The 26049-nt window shown below is 37.1% G+C and overlaps 1 protein-coding gene across 2 annotated transcripts; it reads left to right on the top strand.

Annotated features, from left to right (window-relative positions):
- Window positions 1–420: 420 nt before the first annotated feature.
- CYP2R1 (cytochrome P450 family 2 subfamily R member 1) lies at window positions 421–25011 on the top strand. 2 transcript variants are annotated; one of them, XM_077114072.1, is made up of 5 exons: window positions 421–692; window positions 7005–7146; window positions 18060–18692; window positions 19288–19617; window positions 20435–25011. In XM_077114072.1, exons 1-5 carry the CDS (start codon window positions 477–479, stop codon window positions 20608–20610), a joined length of 1497 nt encoding a protein of 498 aa, XP_076970187.1. In that variant the 5' UTR covers window positions 421–476; the 3' UTR covers window positions 20611–25011. The 2 variants fall into 2 exon arrangements, with proteins under 2 accessions (XP_076970187.1, XP_076970188.1); XM_077114073.1 differs by lacking the exon at window positions 421–692 and adding an exon at window positions 4568–5094.
- The last annotated feature ends 1038 nt before the right edge of the window (window positions 25012–26049 follow it).

Here is a 26049-nt window from a genome sequence, read left to right as displayed (position 1 = left end):
AAAATACGAAAAGACTATTATAAAAGAGTAATAGTCTTTTCTCTCACATTGATCGAGCTATTCTCTAATGCAGATTCTGAACATCATTGGGTTCCCCCAAGAGTGCAGTGACTATAATGTCTCCAATTTGTCTAATTTTACATAAACTGATCCCGTATCCAAAGCACACATTTAAGGAGTTCTGGTCCCAAGGGAGGCAGGATCCACTTTGCCCAGTGTGTGAGGCTCTGCAGACACGCTGTGAACATCCGAGAGTCAACACCTTGTCAAAGGGCCATCAGGCTCTGTGCACTGTTAAACTGGTGCGCTCACCCAGAGCCACGTCCAGATCCCTCCCGCCACGCGGACGCAGAGCCCCACAAAGCCGCGGAGCTAGGGCGGGACCTCAGCACATGCGGCCAATGGGAGCGGGAGGGCTGGACGGAGAGCCCTGATCCCGGGCTGGCAGACGGGCTCGCCGCCCCAGGCCCTGGGCGATGTGGGAGCTTCGGAAACTCGAAGCGGCGCTCGGCGGCGCCCTTTTCCTGCTCCTCTTTGCACTGGGGGTCCGCCAACTGCTGAAGCAGAGGCGGCCGACGGGCTTCCCCCCAGGACCTCTGGGGCTGCCATTTATCGGCAACATTTACTCTCTCGCCGCCTCAGCCAAGCTTCCCCACGTCTACATGAGAAAGCAAAGCCAAGTGTATGGCGAGGTACACCCCGACGGGCCCAGGGCGGGGTGGGCCACCGACTGGAGCTCGCGTCTGCCCGGGCCTTCCTCTCCGCCGAACTTTTCGGCCACTCATGAACACCAATTTGCCGGGATCTTTCTGCCTACTGGCCTTTGAAGGAAACCCGTTTCCCGGGCGGGGAGGGGAACTCCCCGACGCAGCACCCCCTGACTGGGAGTCCCGTCCCAGCCGGGTGCTCTATTTCGGGCTGACGCCCTGCGGGGATCCAGGCCCGACTTTCCCGCCACTAAAGGGCGTAAAGCCTGGCGCAGGCCTCACGCGGCTCCGAGCGGATACTTTCGCGCCTGCGCGTTGTGCGATTGTGCAGGGGGCCGCGTGCCAGGTCCGGGTCAGCTGCCCGCGCTCAGCCCCGCCCGCAGACGCGCCAGTTCCGGACCCCTAATTCCTCTAGTTGCAAGGGCGAGCATAGGGTAGATTTCAACCCACAGCCTCTCGGGAAAAGCAGGCGCTCTGAATTCTAGGACCAAGTTAATTATTAATAGGGGGTTTCTGATGTGTGCATTTGGAGAAGGCTGGCTGGAGGAGTTCGCTGCGAGGATTACAAGAGAACGCAAGTGAAGCCCCTGCTGAGAATTGGGCTCTGTTAAATGATTCTGTGTTGTAGAGAGAGGGGCGGGAGGATCAAATGGGTGCTGAAGGGAAGTTGGACTTAATAAAGAAAATACGTAATTCTTAGATTTTGTTTTCCACCCTCCAGTTCTTCAAGAATTGAGTGTATTTCCATTTAATTTATTTGATCACATTATATGTTGGTGCAAAGCGTCATAAGAGTCTAGAAAAATCAGAAGATGCGAAGCCATAAGACTAGAGGTTGAGTCCTCTTCTGCCAAATGCAACTTGACCTTTGTCTGAATCTTAATTTTTTCTCATATGTGTAATGGAAATAGTAATAAAACAGTAAAGTGCTACTCACATGTTCTTGGTTATTAGTTATAAAACAGATTTTTAGGCCGATAAATTTAAAAATATTTTAAACCAATTATTTGAAATGGTTTCATGTAAAATAGGTAATTAAGTTTTTCACCTTGAATTTCAAAATGTGAGGAACTGCGTATTTACTGCGACTATTCCCTTCAGGCAGACTGTTACTTAAGTCTCTTATAATAGATTAGAAATTAAATTATAAATTCTCTGGAAGGCTATCATCTTGGGATGTGTAGATCTAGTTCAGTTGATAAGCATTTGGCATAAATATATCGTTTTGTTGCTGGTTAAACCAAATGAGGTGACCGTGGCTTTTCACCAAAGAAAGCTAGTAAAGGGTTCTTTACTATATATTGAGCATAGATACACTATGCAATAGGTACAAAATGGGCAGAAGAGAAAGGAGCAAGAAGGCAAAGGATGCATACTTTAGAGAATAGACATTGTTTACTTCACTCTGCCTTAGACTTCAGCTGAATATTACTAAATATATTAATTCTTTAAGCTATGGCAGTATTGGATATTTATTCTAGTAGTGAGACACCCTTGAAAGTCTCCCATTATCTTCGAGGTATTTCCCAATTCTGAAAAAGTCTCAAAATTAGTATGAGTTGTTAAAATACTATGCCTTTTTTGGAAGTGGGAGGAAACCATTACCTCCTGTATTTCTGAAAGGGTATGGATAGTTGTTCATAGGGCTTATTTTTTTGTTGTTGTTGATTTTTAACTTTTTTATTGTATAGTATAACGTATATACAAAACAAAGAAATAAAAAAGCAATAGTATTCAAAGCACCCTTCAACAAGTAGTTACAGGACAGACCCCAGAATTTGTCTTGGGCTACCATACAATCCTCTCAGATTTTATCTTTTGGCTACTCCAGAATATAGGAGACTAGAGGGCTTAAATTTTTTTTTATCACCACAATCAACTTTTTTCCTTCTTTTTTTGTGAAAAATTATATACAAAGAAGCTATAAATTTCAAAGCACAGTACCACAATTAGTTGTAGAACATATTTCAGAGTTTGACATGGGTTACAATTTCACAATTTTAGGTTTTTACTTCCAGCTGCTCTAAAAAATACTGGAGACTAAAAGAGATATCAATTTAATGATTCAGCATTCATATTCATTTGTTAAATTCTATCATCTCTGTATAACTCCATCATCACCTTTGATCTTTCCATTCCTCTCTTTAGGGGAATAGGCTATAGAAATTCTAAGTTTTTCATATTGGAAGGGTCTGTCACTAATATGGGGTAGAGAGGTGGAACTATCTGATATTCTGGAGAGATTGGGCTAGGTTTCAGGACTTATCTGGACCAGGGACCCATCTGGAGGTTGTAGATTTCTGGAAAGTTACTCTAGTGGGTGGAACCCTTGTGGAATCTTAAATATTGCCCTAGGTATTCTGTAGGATTGCCTGAAATGGTCCTGGTTGGGGGTTGACAGGTTATGGTAGGTTGCAAAGTCTAACTGAAGCTTGCATAAGAGTAACCTCCAGAGTAACCTCTTGACTCTATTTGAACTCTCTCTGCCACTGATACTTTATAAGTTACCCTTCTTTTCCCCCTTTTGGTCAGAATGGAATTGTTGATCCTGTGGGGCCCAGTCTGGATTCATCCCTGGGAGTCCTCTCCCATGTCGACAGGGAGACTTTCACCCCCTGGACATCATGTCCCACGTAGAGGGGAGAGCAATGATTTCACTTGCAGAGTTGGGCTTAGAGAGAGTGAGGCACATCTGAGCAACAACAGACGTCCTCCAGAAGTAACTCTTAGGCATGCATAGGGCTTATTTATAAATAAATTTGGACTCTCCATGGTCTTACCTTATATTTTGGAGATGTGTCCCTACAGAAAAAAAAAAAACTACTTTAGAGAAATGTCAATCACTTCAAGTGACATCTACTTTTGTGTTGTCTTCAAATTCACTTGTCCTTTATATTCTTGAAAGGAAGATAGCTAGTGCTCAGGTCTTACACATTCATTTTAAAAGCAATTTTAAATAGAAACACCACTCCCAGAATTGCCATTTCCTTGGAGATTGATCTGAATGTATATAAACTTCTACAGTGACTTTAATTTTAATCCAGATTTCAAGAAGCTTTCCCCAAGTAGCAAAGCAAGTAGAAGTAGCATTTTCATATTATTTTCAGGTACTGCACATAACAACAATAAACTAGTTCCTTTTATTTAAAGCAATTCGAGTTGACAATTTACTCATTTATTTTTTGTATCAAGCATTACTTGAAATATTTATGCAAGGCACTGTATGAGATTCTGTGGAGAGTTCAGAGAAGAATCGTTGATCCTAAGGACTTTAAAATTTAGCAGGCAGGCAGAATACAAAAACTGTAAATATTTCTTGGTTAAGGTAGTGTTAAATAAAAGCCATGAGAATTTCTAAGCATGTGCTGTGTTGATTCAAAGGAGAGAGAAAAAGAGAAAGTTCACTGAGTCTCTTGGTCTCTTCAGACCAGAAAGGCATCATAAAGGATAGGCCCTAAAGATTTGGTATGATTTGGACAGAATAGTGGTTAGGGAAGGCATTCTAAATGCATAAACAACCAGAGCAAAGGTTGAAAAGTGTGTGGTAATCATTTATCAGCTTTAAGCAGTAGCATTCTGCAGTTTATTAGCTCTTTCCTATTATTAGCACTTAGCTCATTGTGTTGCAGTAATATGCTTAAATGTCTGTCTCCACCACTATTCATTAATTCACCATATACTTATCTATTGTCACTGTGTGCTAGGTCCTGTCCTAGGTGCTGGAGATATAGCAACACACAAAATAGATTAAAATCCCTACTCTCATGTAGGTCTTATTCTGTAGGAAGAAGACACACAATATAAACATAATAAGTAAATCATATCATATGTAAAGAGTATAGAGTATGAAGTATACTAAATTATGGTAAGGAAGATGGAGAATACTAGGGCCTGAAATTTTAAGTGGGTTTGTCAGAGCATGCCTTGCTGAGAAGGTGACATTTTAGTGAAGACTTAAAGGAAATGGAGTGTGTGTAGGAATATCTAGGGGAAAAACATTCCAGTCCAAAGGAAGAATCAGTACAAAGACAGTGAATCAGGAGTGCCAGGTTGAGCATCATCTTTGAAGAGATGATGGTGAAATTAGGGAGTCTGGTAACAAGGCTATTGCAGTAATATAAAGGAGAAATGGAATGGCTTGGACCAGAATGGCAGTGATGGAGGTAGTAATAAATTGTCAGATTCTGTTTATATTCTTAAAGTAGAGACAGTTGCTAAGCAGTTGGATGTGGTGTCTTAGAGAAAAAGTGAAGTCAACGTGGGCTTCAAAGTCTTGAGCTTGAACAATTTGAAGGATGAGGTGGCCATTAACTGAGTGGTAAAAAATTATGAGTAGAGATGGATGGAGAATAGAGGGGCTTGAAGATCATAAACTAACTTCTAGAAGGTAAAAAACATTTTTCATGTGTTTCTATTTATATCTTTGCAGCACCATAATTAGCCTATAATAGGCACTAAAAATATTGAATGAATCATAGAAAATATAAACCCAATCTTGTTCCCTTCAGTAAGCCAAAGAAGTTTAAGGATATTTCCACAATTTGAGTCACAGATCTTTACCAAATGTTCTTGCAGACAGTGTATACCAGGATAGATACCGGTTCAAATACATTTTCCCAGTCAAGTTCTTTAGTAAAGGTGGTTGTTACAACAACTTTCTCAAGCCATAACTCCTCCTTGATTTTTGTAATCCCTAGTGACCACAGCCTGACTGCTTTACTCTGAAATAAACTTCCCTCTGTTTGTTCTTCCTCTGTACTAATGCAATTTTCAATCCCAGGGGCTTTTACCATCCTTCTAAAATCATCAATTAGTCAGTTTTTTCTTGCATCAGGACCACTTATTATTCATTAGCCACCTTTTATTATCTCTGCTAAAATCACACTTCTGGAAAGAGACTTTCCATTACTGACTGCACTGTGAGTTGAAAGGGTCCCACCTTTGCTTGGTTGGTAGCCAGTCTCTGTGCCATCAAAACCTCTGAAACTCTTCCACTGCCATTTTTTATTAATACCATTGCTTGTAACGGGCAGTCCATGCTCCCTTTCCAAGGTTCTGGATGCACCTTCTGCACAGTTGGTAGGGGCCACCCTTGTGCCAAAGCCTCTGGTGATACCAGTGCTCAACTGTTGTTTCTGTTACTACTTGGAGGTATTATCACTTTTTCTGCTATACTGCTTCTACTGAGCTAGTAACCTATACTTCTGTCCTGTCATATATACTCCTATTTCTCTGCTAAGCTTCCTTGTTTACTTCCAGAGTAGTGTGTACATGGCTAAATATGCTCTGCCTGTTTGCACAGAGATGAAGCTTGGCTCGGCATTATGGCTCTGAAACACCAGTCTAGAGCAAATAAAACCCTGAGTAAATGGGGATAAGCAATCTTGGCATGCTACCTATAAGGTAACATTGTTCTCTCACTAGATTAGGCTAGACTACTTGAGGTGTGACATTGTAAGTGAACCTGAGATGATGCACCTGGCAAACTGCTCCAGCAAAACATAGGGTTGAGATTCTGTCTTGCCCTCTCCATAGCTGAGGGGCAGTCACCTATGCCTATGTGGCAAATGCCTTTTTCTTCCAAGGTCAGGTTCCCTGAGAACCCTCTTGGGAATTCAAAGACCCAGACACAAATGAGCCTAGTTTTATGTTTATACCTTTTAAAGGAGAATAGACATATTCAGTCCACTGTAGCCTTTAGAGGCCTTGACTAAACAATTAACGACAGAATCTCTACCCATCTCCATTCAGAAGTTCCTCAATGTGTCATGGAAATGAGGGAGTTTTTGACATTCCCTTTCCTGATCTAATGCTGGAGTAATAAGTGATATGTAAATTGTGCTGCTTTCTTATTTGTCTTGGAATAAAAGGAGATTCATAGATATCATTGAATGTTTTGAGATAGAATGACTATCAAAGAGAGTCTAAATAAAATATCATATTTTATGTGGCAACCCTGAGGCCCCCCAAAAGTTAAGGCTTCCACCCAAGGTCCTCTATCCATTTAATGGCAAATATAAACTAGAACCCAGATTTCCTGAGCACAGTCCTCTTTCCATTATACCATTTATGAGATTACAGCTTCAGGTCCTGAATGGCTTAATGAAGTAACAGAGTTTGACATGCCTTGAAGAGAGAAGGACACTCTAAACATTGGCAATTAAGTAATGAATTCATATATTTTCAGGGAAGAAACAAATATCAGGAGAGCTGGGCTTAGTTCAAGTGGATTTCCATGGTTATATTTCTCCATGCATTTCTGCCACTTAAATGATGTTTTTTCTTTTCTTCTGAAAGATATTCAGTTTAGATCTTGGAGGCATATCAACTGTGGTTCTAAATGGCTATGATGTAGTAAAGGAATGCCTTGTTCATCAAAGTGAAATTTTTGCAGACAGACCATGCCTTCCTTTATTCATGAAGATGACAAAAATGGGAGGTATGTTTATTTTTACTTATCTAGAGTTATTAAACTCTTAAATCATATCCCTTATTTCAAATAAATTAGTTCATAAAGGGTAGATTCTTTTGTATCAATTAACTGGGGAGTGCTGCTTTGTTTGTTTATTTAAATAACAGTGCTTGAGAACCTCTCAGGCTGAATTACAATAATATTTTTAGACAAGTAAATGCTACTTCTACTGTTGTAATCCACTTCTAAAAAATATTGTAAATAGTGTTTTAAATAATTAGCACTGAATATCTGCAGTTTTTGTGAACAAGTTGGTAATACACACATAAACACACACACACTCACACATACTGAATGAAAAGTGCCAATGATAAATGCCCTTTTGAAGCCAATCTTGAGAACTTTGGTAACATACTTACTATCAATTTGCTTATAAACTTATAATTTGCTTATAGAACCTGAAGCAGGCTTTCTTAACCGTTAGTCAATATAATATGTAAAGGGAAATTTATATAAAGGATTATAGGATTTTGTATAGTTTAGTGGTGATAAGTGTTGGCTGATTCAATATGCAACAAGGTAGAAGGACTGAGTTGACAGAACCAGCCACAGAAAGCCTGAAATAGAATGTCAAAGTCAGAGACAAAGGTTTTAAAAATTAACAGTCTAAAAGTTTTTGCCAGAGAGCCTTTAGAGGCCTTAACTAAATAATTCTCTAATCTCTGAATTTTCTAATTTAATGAGAGTTTCACACTTAATTTCAAAGCAAAATTTAAAAAGTATCTTGCTTACATAGGCTAAAAATAAATTAGCTAAAAAGAAAAAAATAAAAATGAGTCAGATACTATATTGTAAAGCAAATCAACTAATGTCAAGAAAGAGTAAACTGTAAAGGCCAAATTCTTAGACCATATTATAATGATACTTGATAGCAGTGATGTAAATAGTAAAACAAATCCCCAGCTTTTAAAATACTCTCTTAAACAATAATTAAGCCAAAGAAGAAACCATATTGTAGTAGAAGACCACTTTAAAAATGATGAAAATGAAAGATGATATCATATGACAAAATGTATAGGATGTTATCAGAGTAATATTTTGGATACAGTATATATTTTTTCAAGTTAAAAAATATATCGTTTAGACTATTTTATCATAAAGAAAGATAAAATAATATTTTCAGAAAATAAGAGAAAAATAGATAGAAAATTATATGGGTTATTTTAAGGTACACATGAACTGAACTTGAAACTGTGGCACCAGGGTTGCCACTGTTCCATTGTGTAAAAAAGAAAAAAGTTGCCCTTTGGGTGGCTTCATTCCTATTCCAAGATACGCAACTTGGCTAGTGTAGGATTATTATGAACAGTACTTTCTGTACCTTCTCGTACAGGTATTCTGGTGAAATATACCCACACTTTTCCAGGGCTGTACTGTCCAGGGAGGAAGTTACCAGCCACAAGTGGCTGTTGGGCACTTGAAATGAGCTATAAGTGTAAAATTTAAACCAAATTTCAGACATATTTTTCAGTATGAAAAATAGAATTTTAAGTATTTCAGTAATTTTTATATTGGCTACATGTTGATATAGTGTTTTGGATATACTGGATTAAATACATGTATTATTAAAAGTAATTTCACTTGTTTCTTTTTTACTTTTTTAAATGTGACTACTAGAAAACTTTAAATTACGTATGTAAATTGCATTTGTAGCTCTCAATTTTAGTGGACAGCACTACTCTAGGGTCTATATCTAAGATTAGAATGGCTGGCTCTTAGGGTTTGCATTCCTGACTTCAACAGATAATGCCAAACTGTTTTTCCAGAGTGGATGTATTAATCTGTGCATCCATCCATTTACACACCTGCTCACATTTAGTATTGCCTGATTTTTTTTTTTTGCTTCTGCCAGCCTAGTTAGATGTGTAGTGGTATCTTTGTGGTTTACTTTCCGTATTATTGTTGCTGTCACTATTGTAATTGTCAAACTGTACCTTATTTTAAAGTTTTTGAACCAGCCCTTCCTGACATATATTTTTTCATTAACTACTGTTGTAATTCTACAATACTCAGTAGAAACACCTGACCTTTTCATAAGTCATCGTGATGCTTAGGACATGTTTCATTTTGTTTGGGGAAAAGGTGTGCATCTGGTCTTCTATCCATATATAAAGAGGATGGAGCTTAAACAGATGTGTCTCTGACCTCCTGACAGATCTTTCCATATGGGAAAAGTGGCTAGTCATTGCAATGTGTTTTTTTATGTTTAATGAGATTGATCATATGCATTTTAAATATTACACATTTAAAATTATGGTATAGAGATACAAAGTTGTGCTATCTTAAAAGGGCAGTTGACTCTTAAGAACGAAATAACTTAACCAGGAAACTAATTTTCTGCAGTTTGAAACTCAGAGGGCTTTAATGTCTGAACTAAATAGAAATTAAAGCTAATATTTTGACTAAAAAGAAAACATTTATTGGCCTGTCAAGCCTTTAATATGGGAGTGGCTGATAGCACCAGCAGAATACCATCTCTCTGGTTTGGAAATTGAAGGACTTGGGGACCCGATGGTATTCTCACTACAGTTGGAACTTTGGGAGAGAAAGGTTGATCAACAAGATGATTGAAAGGTCTTGTTATTGTTATCAATGTACTGGATTTGGACTTCTGGACCGTGGCTTAAGGCATCAGAATGATGAACTTTCTTGGTTATGAAGACAAGTGCATTTTAGAAGAAGAGGAAGTGTGTGTGTGTAAATACGTGCATATATAATGAGGAATGTATGTGTCATACTCTAGCTTACATTGCCTGTAAAGACAGCAGAAGAAAAATAAACAGCTATTTTATGAAATCAGATGCCCCAGAGAACTATGAGGAGGAAGGAAATTTATAAGATAGAGTAACTGGGAAGATGAATAGAAACAGTATCACCACTCTTATCTAAACTCAGTGTACAAAAATGAATGAATTTGGGATTCTAATACAGGGCAGGGAATATCTACTAAGTGTCACTGATATAATGGAATAGAACTCAAAATGGAATAGTAGAAGTGAGTGCCCTAGCCCAAGGAATAAACTCATGAGCAGTGGAGACTGAGTGCATTTGTAAAAAGAGATAATCCTAAGAAGGAATTTATAAATCTGAGGAGATCAGATATTATATGGGGATCATAAGAGGAGAGTAGAGACTTAATTTCTTGGTGGGACTATACTATCGACCATCTGAACAAATGAAAGAAATGGAAGATATATGTCTAATACAGATTAGAAATCTAGCATAGTGATAAGATATAATAGAGGTAAGGACTTTTGGATATTTGCTGGTATATTTTACTGGGGAAATTGCTACTGTAGACATAATATTCTTGCCAACAAAAGAGACAGTTAGTGGTAAAATGGATTTGATAGAAATCAGGAGTAAAGAGAACATGTTAAACCTGACTTTTTGTAGCCAGAGAAGAAAAGGCTGAAGAAAGTGAGATGTTTGCAATAGACCTTACAAAACCAGATTTCAGTGAATTTAGTGGAAAGAAAGGGTTTCATGGCATGAAACTAGAAACAAAGAAGAGAGCTGGGAAGATCATAAATTCAATTTTCATTCTATAATCCAGGTGATGAGAAGATGAGTGGTACCAAAAAAAAAAAAAAAAAAAAAAAACTCTTTTTGTTACATAGGAACCCTCTGTTGCCTGTATTTGGAAAGTATATATACATACATTTTTTAAAATGCACCCACATGGGAACAGATGCTCATGCACACGCGCTCTCTCTCTCTCTCTCACACACACACACACACACACACACACACACACACACACGAGCATGGGTGACTATAAGTGGGTAAGTGAAAATCCTGTCTGGATTTAGTCCAAGTGACCACTCGGTGTGGATGTTCAAAAGGGATTCAAGCTTAGGAAGGTGACTGGATTCTACACCACCTCCAAGGTCTCTTCCAGTTCTAAGCCTATGAAAATGTGGAATGACTTTATGCTTATAAGCCTTGGTTTTGTTTATTGAACACTTTTAAAAAAAAAAAATTTATTATTTAAATAAACAATGAACTGACATACCAACATTCTTGACAAGGTTACAATCAATGGCTCACAATATCACATAGTTGTGTATTCATCATGATGATCATTTATTTGAACATTTGCATCTTTCCTGCAAAAGAAAAAAAAAGAAAAAACTCATACATGCCATACCCCTTACCACTCCCTTTCATTCACCACGAGTATTTCAATCTACTCAATTTATCTTAACCTTTTGAACAGTCTTTTTAGTCATCAAGTCAATGTTCTAAGTTAGAGGATTCTGTCTTCAGATTTATTAATTTATTCAACAGTATTTATTGAGTCTCTACTTTGTGTTAGGGACTATAGGAAAATAATAGTGAGCAAGACAGAGATAGTTCTTAACATGTAGTGTTAAGCCTAGCACAAATAAAAATTTACAAAAAAGACAAACACATAATTACTAATACAGATAATGGTAACAACAATTACTTTGAAGAAGTATTTATTTTCACTCAGTAAATATTTCTTAAACATTGTTAGTGCCAAGTACTCGAGGTTGGGGATGCAGTTGTAAACAAAACTAAGTTTCTACCTTCTTGAACCTTATGATGAGGGAGAAATCTGCAAAAAAAAAAAAAAAAAAAACCCTAAAAATCATAAGGCAGATGACACGAACTATGGAAGAGAACCAAGTAGGGTAAAGGGAATAAGGAAGGCCAGAAAATAGAAAGAATATTATTATTATTTTTATACCTGATCAAGGTGATATTTGAATAGAAATCCAAAGGATAATTAGGAACAAGCCATGTAGATATCTGTGAAAAGAGGATTCCAGGCAGAGGCAAATACAAAAGCCCTTAGATGGTGGTATGTTCCACGAAAGAAAAGTTGATGGATTCAGGATGAGTAAGATTAAAAACAGGAGTGAGGCCAAAGAGGTAACAGGGACAGATGTTAGAGATCATGTAGGCCCTTTTTCGCCACTAAGGGACTTTGGCTTTTACTATGAATGAGATGTGGAGTCATTAGAGAGTTTTGAGCAGAGCAGTGTCCTGTTCTCACTTGCATTTTTTACATAATCACTTAGGCTACTGTATGGTATCAAGAGAGGAAAGATTAGAAGTAAGGAGACCAGTTAAGAAGCTATTATGTGAAGATTTCTCAATAAAAGTCTTTTTTAAAAAGAAGCTATCATGATAACTTAGACAAGAGATTATTGTGTCTTGGACTTGGACTAAAACAAGAGCAGCAGAGATGGTTATAAGTAGTCAGATCCTCTATACTATGAAGGGAGAGTCAATAGGACTTGCTGTTGGATTGGTTGTAGATTCTGCAAGAAAAAGTCAAGAATGACTCTAAGGTTTTCAACCTGAGCAAATGGAAGAGTGTTGTTATCACTTACTAAATTGGAGACGTCTGCCAGATGGCAAGGTTAGATGGAAGTATAGAATCAGGAATTCAATTTGGAACATGTTAAGTTTAAGAGAGCTATTAGATATCCATGTGGAGATGTTGTACAGGTAGTTGTATGATTGAGTCTAGTGATCAGGTTGATGATTGAGTTGGAGATAACACTTTAGAAGTTGTCACCATATAAATGGAACTTAAGCCCAAGAGACTGGTTAAAATTTAAAAAGGACATGTATATGAACACAGAAGTTATATTCCAGAACTGAGGCCAGTTTTGTGAGCGAAAACCAGCAAAGGGTACTGAGAAGGCACAACCAGTGAGATAAGAGCCATGTTGAGAAAAAACGTTTTGAGAGAGAGAGACTAATCAACTCTGTTAAATGCTGATATGTCACTTAAGTGAGGACTGAGAATTGACCATTGGGTTTGGCAGTGTGATGATATAAAGATAGCAAAACTTAGACCAACTTCCACAAAAGCTTCTGACACCAGTTGCAAATACTACAGTAACTCAGTCAATTTAATTCTGACTCTAACTACCCGGAGTTAGGCCAGACTCCTTAGGGTAAAAGCCATCCTCTTCAAGATTGTCCTTCGGGCTCTAGTTGCAAGGTGCCCAGGTGGTTGTACCTCTGATCTGTAATTACAAATTTGGGAATTCCTGCCATCCCTACATGGTTGATAATTTACTGAAAGCACTGTACTTACTATTATAGTTTTATTATAATAAAAGGATACAAATAAGTCAAAAGAAGAGATGCAAAGGATGAGGTCTGGGAGGATCTCAAACAGAAGTTTCCATGTTCTGTCCATATGGAGTTAGATCGTATCACCTTCCTGGCACAGCAGTATACCTTCTGAAGTGTGGAAGTTCTTCTAGGCCTCAAGTATCCCGAATGTATACGGGATCTCATTATGTAGGCATGATTGATAGAATCAGTGTCCACATCGTTGAACTCAGTCTGCAGCCCCCAAGTCTCAGAGGTGGACTGATGATGGGGCTCAAAGCCTCAATCCCTTAATCACATGGGTGATTTTTCTGGTGTGGCCAGCCCCCACCCTGAGACACAGGTAGTGACTAGTCATCTGTGACTATCTGATGTGGTCCTGGGCCCACCATGAAAAACCTAAGGCACTACTTTTACAAGAAATTCCAAAGATTCAGAGGTCGCTTTTCCAAGAAATTCCAAAGAGTCAGAGGTTGCTGTCTTCAAGAGCTGGAGACAAAAGACCAGCCAAGTATGTTATTATACTGCTTGAGGTCTAGGTTATCCTGAACAAAATTTGTTTCATGGAATGCGAGGGATCAACCTGGACTGGACTGCATTAAAGAATGAATGGAAGAAATATAATTGGAGAGAGGTGTAGACAATTCTTTGTGAAGCTTTTCCAGGAAACACCTATACATTGCTGGTGGGAATACAGAGTGGTTTAACCAATTCGAAAAAACTGTTTGGCAGCTTCTTATAATCTGAAACATGTACTTCTTATATGACCCAACAATTCCTCTCCCAGAGGTTTACCTAAGAAAAATCAAAACAAATGTGCACACTAATACTTTTTATATTTGTTAGAGTTGATCACCTGTTCACAGCAAGTTAATTCATACTAGTCAAAAACTAGAAAGAACCCAAATGTCCATCAATGTAAAAAAAAAATTTTTTTTTCTGACATACTTTCAAACTTTACAGGACAGTTAAAAAAAATAACCTTCATATAGAGAATTCTAACTTACCCTTAACGCCCCAAGGTACTCAGTTCCTCTAACATTACCATTTGGCCATATTTGCCATATTTATCTATATCTATCTATCTATCCATCCATCCATTTCCTGAACACTTTATATGTTGTATATATCATGCTCTTTGAATCTTCAGCACTGCAATGTATATTTCCTAAGAACAAGGATATTCACTTGTGTAACAACCTCAAGTGTAGTTATCAAGTTCAAGAAATGTAATGTTATAAAGTTTACTGTCTGTTTTCCAATTTTTTCATATATCCCATACTATCCTTTTGAGCCTTTTCTTCTCCCTTATTAGGTCTCATTCAGGGTCACATATTGCATTTGTTATTGTCTCTTTATTTGCTTGCTTTTTTTTTTAATTATGGGAGCTTATACACAACATAAAATTTCCTATCCCAGTCACTCCTAAGCAGACCATTCAGTGGACTTACTGGCATTTACTATGATGCAGTACCCTCACCACCTTCTGTTATGAAAATTTTCCCATATTCCCAAACAGAAAATTATGCATCAATTCCCTATCTCCCCCTCCTCTAACCCTGGCAACCTGTCCTCTACTTTCTGTCTCTGTGAACTTGCGTATTCTCTGGTCTTTTCTTTGTAATTTCTATGGGGTTTAAATTTAACATCCTAAATCTAAAACAATCTTGTTTGCTTTGATACCAATTTAACTTCAATAGTGTACACAAACTATGTTCCTATACACCTTTATATGGTTCTTGTCACAGATTACATGTTTATAGATTATGGGTGCAAAACCATTGAGTTATCATCACAAACATGTATTTGCCTTTTAGATCTTGTAGGAAGTAAACAGTATAGGTACAAACCAAAAATACAATAGTACTGGCATTTATATTTACCCAGGTAATTAGCTTTACTGGAGATCTTTATTTCTTCTTGCAGCTTTGATCTATTGTCTCTTGTCGTTTATTCAATATGCAGAATTCTCTTTATCATCACTTAGACTGGTCTAGTGGTGACATCCTCCCTCAGCTTTTGTTTATCTGGGAACGTCTTAATCTCACCCTTCTTTTTGAAAGACCATTTTGCTGGATATAGAATTCTTAGTTAGCAAACTTCTGCTTTCAGCACTTTAAATATGTCATCTCACAGCCTGCTTGCCTCCATGGTTTCTGAAGAGAAATAGGCACTTAATCTTACTGAAGCTCCCCGTTATGTGACAAGACTCTCTTGTGGCTTTCAGAAGTCTCTATTTTTGGCATTCAGCAGTTTAATATGCTGTCACATGTCTTTTGAGTTTCTCCTGTTGGGAATTTGTTGAGCACCTGGAATGTGTATATTCATGTCTTTTATTCAATTTGGGAAGTTTTCAGCCATTGTTTTCTTTAAATACTCTCTCTGCCCCTTTCTTTCTTCCTTCTCCTTCTGGGACTCTCACAGTGGTATTCTTGATGGTGTCCCATAGGTTCCTCAGGCTCTGTTCAGTTTTCTTCATTCTTTCCTCTTCTGCTTCTCAGTCTGGACGATTTCATTTGTTCTTACCTTCAGGTTCACTGATTCTGTCTGATACAGCTCCAATCTGCTGTTGAACCCCTCTAGGGAATTTTAAGTTTCTGTTAACTATGGTCTTCAGCTCTGTTTAGTTCTTCATAATTTCCATCTCTCTTTTGTTTGTGTTCTCTGTTGTTTTCCTGATTTCCTACAGTCCATGTTTTCCTTCAGCTATTTTAGCATATTTAGGACCATTTCTTAAAGTCTTTATCTGGCATGTCCAGGCCTGATCCTCCTTATGGTTTCTAATGCTTTAGTTGTCTCCTTTGCCTAAGCCATAGTTTCCTGTATGTTTCGTAATCTTTTGTTGAAACCTGGACATCTTGATATTTTAATGTGTTATCACTGGAATTTAGATCTGAGGCATTTATTTCTTAGGCAGTTTCCAGCTAGTTTTATGACAAAGCTTTCCTTGAATGTCATAAGTTAACAGATAAAAGGAAGGAAAAAAGAAAATACTTTTCCTAATCTTTGCAGATTGACCTGTATGAGTGCTCTTCTTCAGAGCTTATTTATATAATGAGTTTAGAGAATAGACAGAGACCAAACCATAGGGGCCCCCCTGAACCTTTCTGTGCATGCATATGCAACCCTAGGAAATCTTTTGACAGATATGCCCTTTCTTCCTTGGGAACAGTTTTCTCACAGTTCTACGCACTGCATTTTCTGTCCTATAGCCAGCAGACCCTTGCCCCAGGCAGTCACAAATTGACTGTTCTCCTGTAGAATTCTGTAGGAGAACTCTATGAGCTGCCTTCTGCACACAGCTCAAGTTGGCAAACCTGTTATAGTTTCAATTCAGTCTCTCCGGCTGCCACTGGACTTAATGGGCCAGGCATACAAGTTCCCAGCATGTGCACAAGGGTCAATCTGCTCCCTCTGGAACAGGACCAGGGACTTGCAGGGCAGGCTATATAGGGCAATGAGGAGGGGCCAGCCAGGGCGCCATGAGATCCTACTGCTTTTAAGTTGCCTTTTTCTCAATTTGGTCCTCATCCTGTGTTTTCATTCCTAGGGTGATCCAGTAAATACCATGAAATGGGTTAGCTTAAACAATTGGGAATTTATTAGCTTACATCTTTAATGCCGAGAAAATGTCCAAATCAAGATATCATAAAGGCGATACGTTCTTCCTTAAGATAGGCTGCCAGTGATGCACGTGTTGGTGGTCTGCTGGTCTCTTCCTTCTCTTCTAGGTTTTGTTGATTTCAGCTTCTTGCTTCTGTGGCTCTTTCTCTTTCTGTACTTCTGTTTATAAAGGACTCCAGTAACAGGGTTAAGTCCCATCCTGAAAGAGGTGTGTCACACCTTAAGTAGCCTCATCAAAAGATCCTACTTACAATGTATTTACACCCACAGCCATGGATAACTTTAAGAACATGTGTTTTAGGGGGGTACCTCCCGCTTCAAACCATCACTCATATCATATTATATTTAATAAGCTCCAAATTAAAATATTGTTGCACAAAAGTTGTTAGAATATGAATGATATATGCACATCATGTACACAAAAGAATGTGACATTTTTCATTAATCCTGTGTATATTTTTTCTAGTGATGAGTGAAATTTCAAGTGCATGTTATATGAATATAGGCACTGAAGATGTTTTTCTTCAATAGTTAAAGGAAAAATTTTCCATAGTAGCCACATCAGAACTGCAGAGTATACTGTAGAGACTTTGAAATTTTAAGGCAAGGAATATCAACAGTTAGAAAAGTTTGGGCTTCATTTTTGCCCTCTTTTTTATTTCCCTAAATTGACACAATTCAGGCCATCCTTGCCTCTTTCAGTTTCTTATCATATGCCTTTAAGTAGGAGGAAATATGTATCCTTAAATTCTGTCTCTTATTAGAAACTAGATAATTTCTAATCCTAGAAAGATGATTTTAAGATGTTTAGTCCAACATAAATTTTTCCCATAGAATAGGCAGTAATTTGTGTTTTGTAAATTAGTTTATACAATTCTGTAAACATTGATGAATGAAGTCACCTGGGCCTAGTTCACCAAGGTTGAATTACATAAGGCTGATAAAAGGTTTTTGCTGCCAGGCCCCAGATGAGGAGTAGACAAATTTTATTCTGTGGCTAATGAATGAATAACAGAAAACAGGGGCTTAATTACTGGGTCTGTTTTCTAGAAATACAATTTGGAGTGATTAGCCATTTTTTTACTCTGTAGTATTTTCAGCTGTTAAATACAGGGAAGTAGGAATAATTAAATATTTTTAATACTTTTTTCTTTTAGGCTTACTCAATTCCAGATATGACCGAGGATGGGTTGATCACAGAAGATTAGCTGTAAACAGCTTTCGTTATTTCGGATATGGCCAAAAGTCTTTTGAATCTAAAATTTTAGAAGAAACCAAATATTTCATTGATGCTGTTGAAACATACAAAGGTAGATCTTTTGACCTTAAGCAATTAATAACAAATGCTGTTTCAAACATAACCAATTTGATCATTTTTGGAGAACGATTCTCTTATGAAGACACTGATTTTCAGCACATGATCGATTTATTTAGTGAAAATGTGGAACTGGCTGCCAGTGCCTCTGTCTTCCTGTATAACGCCTTTCCATGGATTGGCATCTTACCTTTTGGAAAACATCAGCAGCTTTTTAGAAATGCAGCTGTGGTCTATGATTTTCTCTCCAGGCTTATTGAAAAAGCGTCTGTCAACAGAAAGCCTCAATTACCTAAGCATTTTGTTGATGCTTATTTAGATGAGATGGATCAAGGTAAAAATGACCCATCATCTACTTTCTCCAAAGAAAACCTAATTTTCTCAGTGGGTGAACTCATCATTGCTGGAACTGAAACTACAACCAATGTGCTACGATGGGCAGTTCTTTTCATGGCTCTTTATCCTAACATTCAAGGTGAGATTTCTCTTGATTATCTCAGGGCCTGGTCTGCCTTTACATGTAGAGTCTTTGACCAAGTATGAAACGTTTTATTTAGGTACTCCTGTGCTAGCCAAGAGTAGGAGAAATATTTACTAATTCCAAAGAGTTTTCAAATCGGTTATCTCAATTCATGTAACAAACCTCTGGAACACATCCATTAAGCCAGTGTTATAAATGAGGGGAAAAACTAAGTGGCTAACTTACACCCTGGGTCAGCCATAGGAAGCAGCAGAACTGGGACCTGAATCTTGGTTTTTTGAATCCATGTTTTATGTGTCACTAATTTCCTGCCTGAAGAGGATATTATTCCAATTCTAGGTTTGTTTAATTTTTATTTTTATTATTTTAAATGTGTTTTTCAAAAAAAGATTATTCAAAATATTGGCTTACTGGTAGTACAAAATATATGGCATATATTTAAACAGAATTCCCAAATAACAAAACTCTCAATCTAGATGTGCCCATACCCTGTTGGTTCTAAGTTATCCTATATGGTATACCAAAGGGAAACTACTTTATATATAATTCTAAGAATTGCATAATAACTTGAACACTTTTTCTCTGACAGGACAAGTTCAGAAAGAGATTGATTTAATTATAGGCCCCAATGGGAAGCCTTCTTGGGACGACAAATACAGAATGCCTTATACAGAGGCAGTTTTGCATGAAGTTTTAAGATTCTGTAATATAGTTCCATTAGGGATTTTTCATGCAACCTCTGAAGATGCAGTTGTACGTGGTTATTCCATTCCTAAAGGCACAACAGTAATTACAAATCTTTATTCTGTACACTTTGATGAAAAGTACTGGAAAGACCCAGAAATATTCTATCCTGAGCGATTTCTGGATAGCAGTGGATATTTTGCCAAAAAGGAAGCTTTTGTTCCTTTTTCCCTAGGTAAGATCACTTGCATGTGGGCATAAATTTAGAATAAGCTATAATGATGATTCATGATGTATAACATCTTAATCTGAAGCATCTTGCTGTAGAATTGTATATTCTAATTCTGAAAATACAGAGTTGATTCTTATAGGAGAGAATGGCTTAGAGAAAATATCACCTGTTTCTACTCAAAATAAACAGCCTTAATTTAATAACTAGAAATAAACTGTTGAGAATCTCTGGCTTTTGAAACTGTTTTGTTTATATATAAAACTTGTGGTGCTAGGAGTCAGTAACAAGTAGCTTGAGAAAATGAGACTCAAAGAAGGGAAATGATATCTTATTTTTAAATAAAACTAGAATCTAAGTCTCCCATCTCCCAGTTTAATTTCCCTTATCTCCAACTAGGAAAATATTCCTTCTTCTGGAAAAAAGTGCACAGATCACAGGACCCATGAAAGATGGACTAGAAAGTCTTCTTCTTTGTTGAGGAAGAGTACACATTTAATCAGTTGAAGTGAAATGGACTTCTCCTGGATTAATAGAACAAAATGTCATGCTTCAGATTAGATTTTGATGGCATATTTTAGCTTCTGTTGCAATATGCAAGGAAAATGGAGGATGGAATTAATAGGATTATAGAAGTCTAAAAGGAGAGTTCTGGGGACCGTAGTGCTAATTTTTGTTCTTTTGGATTTAAGAGAATCCTTTAACAATTATGACTTTCTCTAACTTTTCTTCAATTCTACATTTTATGAATAGCACCCAAATATTAGATATTAATTTTGGTAAATACTGTGAGTTTTAAAAATTATATATTTTTTCTGTTTAGGGAGAAGACATTGTCTTGGAGAACAGCTGGCTCGGATGGAAATGTTTTTGTTTTTTACAGCACTGCTTCAGCGGTTTCACTTGCATTTTCCAAATGAATTAGTACCGATTCTCAATCCCAGGTTAGGCATGACATTGCAACCCCAGTCCTATCTCATCTGTGCTGAAAGACGCTGAATGTGTATAGATGTTTTGGACCAAGGCTTTCTGAAACTTTAGTCTAATCAATGTGTGTGTGTGTGTGGACACAAGTTACAGCATCATAAAATCAAAAGAGCACAGACCCGACTTTAATAACTGGACTAAAGCAATACCAGGCATTAGCCATGCTTTCTGTTTTCAAGTTCCTATGATTTCTAAAGTAGAATTTCTCAGTCAAAGAAAGCAAAAGTGCAAGTGACAGGTGTTTCCTAAGATGCTAAGAAGGGCCAATCCACCTAAACTGAGATGGATTTTCAGCCTCTTGCCTGGTACCAGGTTCTTCTTATGCCTTCTGTCTTGCTTCTGTTCTGAGGGACTTTGGTTCCAGCTGCCAGCTCTCTTCTGGACAGGTACCAGCCAAGTTCAACAGAGAAGTAAAGAAGAAATTAGTACCCAAATTAATTTGTACTACAGTGGTATTTTGAAGCATGGTGGCAGAAGAAAGGTGAAAAAGGGAAAAGAAAGGTGATTCAGTAAGGTAAGATACTTCAGCAATGTAACAGGCTAAAACATTAAAATACAAAAAGAAATCAAGATATGATGACCAATAGAAGATATATGGAAGAGAAAGTACCGTTTTTCAATATTAATAAAAATATGAAAAATAAATATAAGAAGAGTATACAAAATATAAGTTGGAAAAGCATTAAAACACACCTAAAGGAACCAAAAGAAGATTTGGACAAATGGACAGTAACCATGTTCTCATTAAGATGTCAGTTCTCCCTAGCTTAATATATAAATTGAATGTGTCCCTAATAAGTATGTTAAGAAGTTTTATTTTTCCCTAGAACTAGACAAGCTGTTTCTAAAATTCACATGAAAAAGTAAACAAGAAAGAAATAGCCACAAAAATTCTGAAAAAGAATACCCATGTGTGAGGTTTGGCCCATTAGTTATTGGAACAAACTATAAAGCTTGAATAATTAAAACTGTGATAACAGCATGAATAGACAGAAAAATAGAATGGAAAAAGAAGTCTAAGAATAGATCTAAGTATAGAGAGGAATATCAGATCAGTGGGGCAAAGATGCATTTTTAAATTAATGGTATTGAGACTACTGTAGTCATTTGGAAAATGTTAAAACACTGAATCCATATCACATACCTTAAGCTTAGGTATACTCCAAATGGATCAAGTTTAAATGCATAATGTAAAACTATCAAAGTACTAGAAGAAAACATAGGTGAATTCTTCTTGAACTTTGAAATGACGAAGCCTTTCTAATTGTAACTCGAAATCCATAAAAAAAAACTTTTTTTAAACTGCATAAAAAAATTGATAAATTTTACGTAATAAAACAGCAACAATCTTCTGCAAAGCAAACAATATCATAAGCAGAAACAAACTGGAAAATATGCAAATCTTATTACAAACAAGGGGCTAGTTTCCCTAATGTAATAAGGAGAAACAAGAGAAAGTGCAATAACTCATTAGCAAACAGTGTCAGGAAGGCCGAACTGAGGTGTATACAGACAATGAAATACTGGGCAGCTGCAAGAAGGAATGAAGTTGTAAAGCATGCGACTAGGTGAATAAACTTTGAGGACAGTATGTTGAATGAAATAAGCCAGAAAAAAAGACAAGTATTATAACACCTCACTAATAATGGACTAACTATAATATACAAACTCTGAGAACTGAATTTAAGAACATAGGTCATCAGTGGAAGGCTTATTGTAAAGGTTCCTAGATTTGAAGCTCTTACAGCATCATATCTATTCCTGAGTTGTAATGGTTATTTCTAAATTCTGGAGTGCTGAGCTCTTTGTGTACAATCTGGTTGTCCCCTAAAACTTTGGGGAAACTGTGTGACCTTTGAGACTCAGCGTTAGAGTTCTGCAGCTATGAAAGTCAGCATTACTTCATACAGCAACTGTTTAAAAAGTTAAAAAAGAAAACAGACTTCCATTAGAGATGAATGAAGCTTGATCTAGTTAGAACTAAGGTAATTCAGACTAAAGGGTAAAGGATGATTGATTGTATTTTGATGTAGTTTTTTTTTTTTTTTTTTTTCTTCCCATTTTTTGCATGGGCAGGCACTGGGAATCAAACCCGGGTCTCCAGCATGACAGGCAAGAACTCTGCCTGGTGAGCCACGTGGCCTGCCTGTTATTGACTGTATTTTAAAACTTCAAATTCTGTGTAACACCAAAGGAAGGATGTTTATTTGGTGCAAAATTTATATTTTCTGTAGCACACTATCTGATTTAACTTGTATGGTCAGTTTTTTCGAACACCAGAATTATATGGAACCTTGAACAGGGGATGAGATCTTGTTGGTTTAGATTAGTGTGATCCCTTGATGCATCCCAGAGTAATGTGGGCAGAAAAATTTAAAAGTATTTGCATATCCCCTTGAGGGACTGGGGAAAAAAGTAGAAATATTGAACTTCCCCACCTAGGGGAATTCCTAATATTCTTGCAATCATTGGGGACTACCAATTTAACAGCCTATTCTTGCAATCATTGGGGACTACCAATTTAATAGCCAAGCTCTCAATCGTGGGGTTTGCCCTTATGAAACTTATTCCCACAAAGGAGAAGCTTAGCCTACTTATAATTATGCCTAAGAGTTACCCCCAGAGAACCCCTTGTTTGCTCAGATGTGGCCTCTCTCTCTTGAAGCCATATAAATTCACTGCCCTCCCCGCTAAGTGGGACATGCCTCTCAGGAGTGTAAATCTTCCTGGCAACATGGGACATGACTCCCGGCGATGAGCCTAGCCCTGGCATTGTGAGAGTGAGAAAGCTTACTTGACCAAAAAATGGGAAGAGAGAAATGAAACAAAGTTTCAGTGGCTGAGAAGTTTTAAATAGAGCTGTGAGGTCATTCTGGAGGTTATTATGCATTATATAGATATCCCTATTTAGTTTTCAGTGTATTCGAATAGCTAGAAGGAAATATTTGAAACTATTGAACTGTAATCTAGTAGCCTTGATTCTTGAAGATGACTGTATAACCATATAGCTTTTACAGTGTGACCGTGTGATTGTGAAAACCTTGTGACTGATGCCCTTTATCTGGTATATGTACGTATGAGTAATAAAGAGAAAAAACAAATAAATAATAGGGGGAGATAAAGGGATATGGAATGTTTTGGGTGTTCTTTTGTACTTTTATTTTTATTATTTTTATTTTTTTGGAGTAATTAAAATTTTCAAAGATTGATTGCAGTGATGAATGTATAACTATATGATGATATTGTGAGCCACTGATTGTACACTTTGGATGATATGGTATGTGAGTATATCAATAAAATGCATAAAAAAGAAAACAATGGTTAATAGACATGAATGAACAACTCATATGCACATACACCACATTGTAAAAACCTGAAAAGATAAATAAACTTCATTCATAATAGAATAAATGCAAATGTGAACTTAACTGAGATAACATAGCTCCTCTGCAGACTGGGAAAAATTTCAAAATTTGACAACACACTCTTGTCATAGTTGTGTGGAAACAGCCACTTCCATACACACCTGAGAGTGCAAAGTTACACAGATCTTCTGAATGAGAATATGGCAATTTCTATCAAATAATTGCATTCACTTTTTGACTGAAAAAATTCTATTCTAGGGAATCTGTTCTGCAGATACAGTTGAACACTTGAAAAGCGTAAGTCCCAGGCTATTCACTGAGTGCCAGCATCATTTGTAATGGCAAAAAAAAATCAGAAACAGCACATGTTTATCAATAGAGGAATAGTAGAACAAAATGGTATATCCCCACAGTAAAATACTATAAAACTGTATAAGGAATGAAGAAATTCTCTATCTCCAGGATAAATTAAGTTAAAGCCAAACAAAACATAAAAAGAAAACCAATCTACAGAATGTGGTAGTCACCTCCGAAACAGTGCCCCAAAGGTTCTTCAACTGGTATTCGCAACCTTGTGAATCAAGGCTGGTCTGTGTGACAATAGAAAATGATGGAAGTGTATGATTTCTGAGGCTTGATCTAAAGGCATTGCAGTTTTTCAGCTTGGTCTTGAGGTTTACTCTGAGGGAAGCAAATCACCATGCCATGATGGCATCTGGCAGTTCTGAGAAGAGGCCTTTCAACAGTAGCTGGAATCAACCTGCCAACACTGTGAGCCACTTTGGAAATAGAACTTCCCTTCTTTCTCAAACCTTCAGATGACTGTAGACACAACTGACAGCCGATTATGACCTTATGAGAGGTCTTCAGTCAGAACTGCCCAGCCAAACTATGTCTGAATTCCCGACCCATAGAAAATATGAGGGGAAATGATTATTTGCCACTATGTTTTGTGATGATTTCTTAAGGAGCGTTAGATAACTGATACGCAGAACAATGTATAAAGTGTGTTGCCTTTTTGTAGGAAATGGAGAATAAGAGTATATATTTGTATTTGAACAAAAATCATTGAATAAAAAGTGCTGGATGAATTAATAAACAATTTCTAGGGGACTGTGAGAAAAGGGTAGATGAGGATAGGGTGGAAGTGAGACATCTTAATGTGTTCTGATTTAATTAAAAGTTTGATTACATATCATTCAAACCACAAATTGAAAGATATTTTTGAAATTTAAATTTTAAGTTTTTATCAAGTTCTAGTACCCAGTTTAAATTGGAAGCTCTGTCAGTGGGGCCTAGGCATGGTATTTTTTAAGTTTTAAAGTGCAGCACTTATATATATATATAAATTACCTTAGAAGCTCTTCTTTGATTTCCCAAAACTAACACAAGCATTAATAGAAATTCTAAATTGCCTCATAACTAATAAGGAAATTGAACTTATAATGCAAAAAATGTATATATCTACAAAGAAAATTCCAAGTCCAGATGAATTCACCAGTAAATTCTAGTGACATTTGAGGAAAAAATAAGAATCTTACACAAGCACGCCTAGAGAATAGAAATAGAAGGCGCACTGCCCAACTGATTTTTTTGTTGCTCAAGTAACCTTAATACCAAATTCATGTCTATATAAAGAAAGGAAAATTACAAGCCAATATCAACAATTTCATGCATGAACAGAAATTCAAAAGAATAAATATAAATGCATAAAAATAGATAGGAGATAGAGTTCTTAACCCCACCTACCCCCCCACACACACACACAAAATCCAACAACATTTAATAAGGATAACTCAAGATTCCATGAATGTGGGCGGGCCATGATGGCTCAGCAGGCAAGAATGCTTGCCTGCCATGCCAGAGGACCCGGGTTTGACTCCCATTGCCTGCCCATGTTAAAAAAATATATATATATATTCCATGAATGCGAGGTTGGCTTAGCATTAGAAAATAAATCAATGCAATTCACTATATTTAAGAGGAATAATTATATAACCATTTCATGAGATTCAGTAAATATGCCTGAATAAAATTGAACTGTTATTTTTAGTAACAATGTAAAACTTAACACATTCAGAGTAGA

This window comes from Tamandua tetradactyla, chromosome 8 (assembly GCF_023851605.1).
Source record: "Tamandua tetradactyla isolate mTamTet1 chromosome 8, mTamTet1.pri, whole genome shotgun sequence".
NCBI classification, from domain to species: Eukaryota; Metazoa; Chordata; class Mammalia; order Pilosa; family Myrmecophagidae; genus Tamandua; species Tamandua tetradactyla.
This window is presented reverse-complemented; position numbering and strand designations above follow the sequence as displayed.

What these genes read in the sequence shown, in the direction of transcription:
- CYP2R1 (XM_077114072.1), top strand. Translation starts at nt 477, where the DNA reads ATGTGGGAGCTTCGGAAACTCGAAGCGGCGCTCGGCGGCGCCCTTTTC. An exon ending in AAAGCCAAGTGTATGGCGAG is followed by an intron (nt 693 to 7,004) that starts GTACACCCCGAC and finishes TTCTTCTGAAAG; the next exon opens with ATATTCAGTTTAGATCTTGG. An exon ending in GAAGATGACAAAAATGGGAG is followed by an intron (nt 7,147 to 18,059) that starts GTATGTTTATTT and finishes TTTTTCTTTTAG; the next exon opens with GCTTACTCAATTCCAGATAT.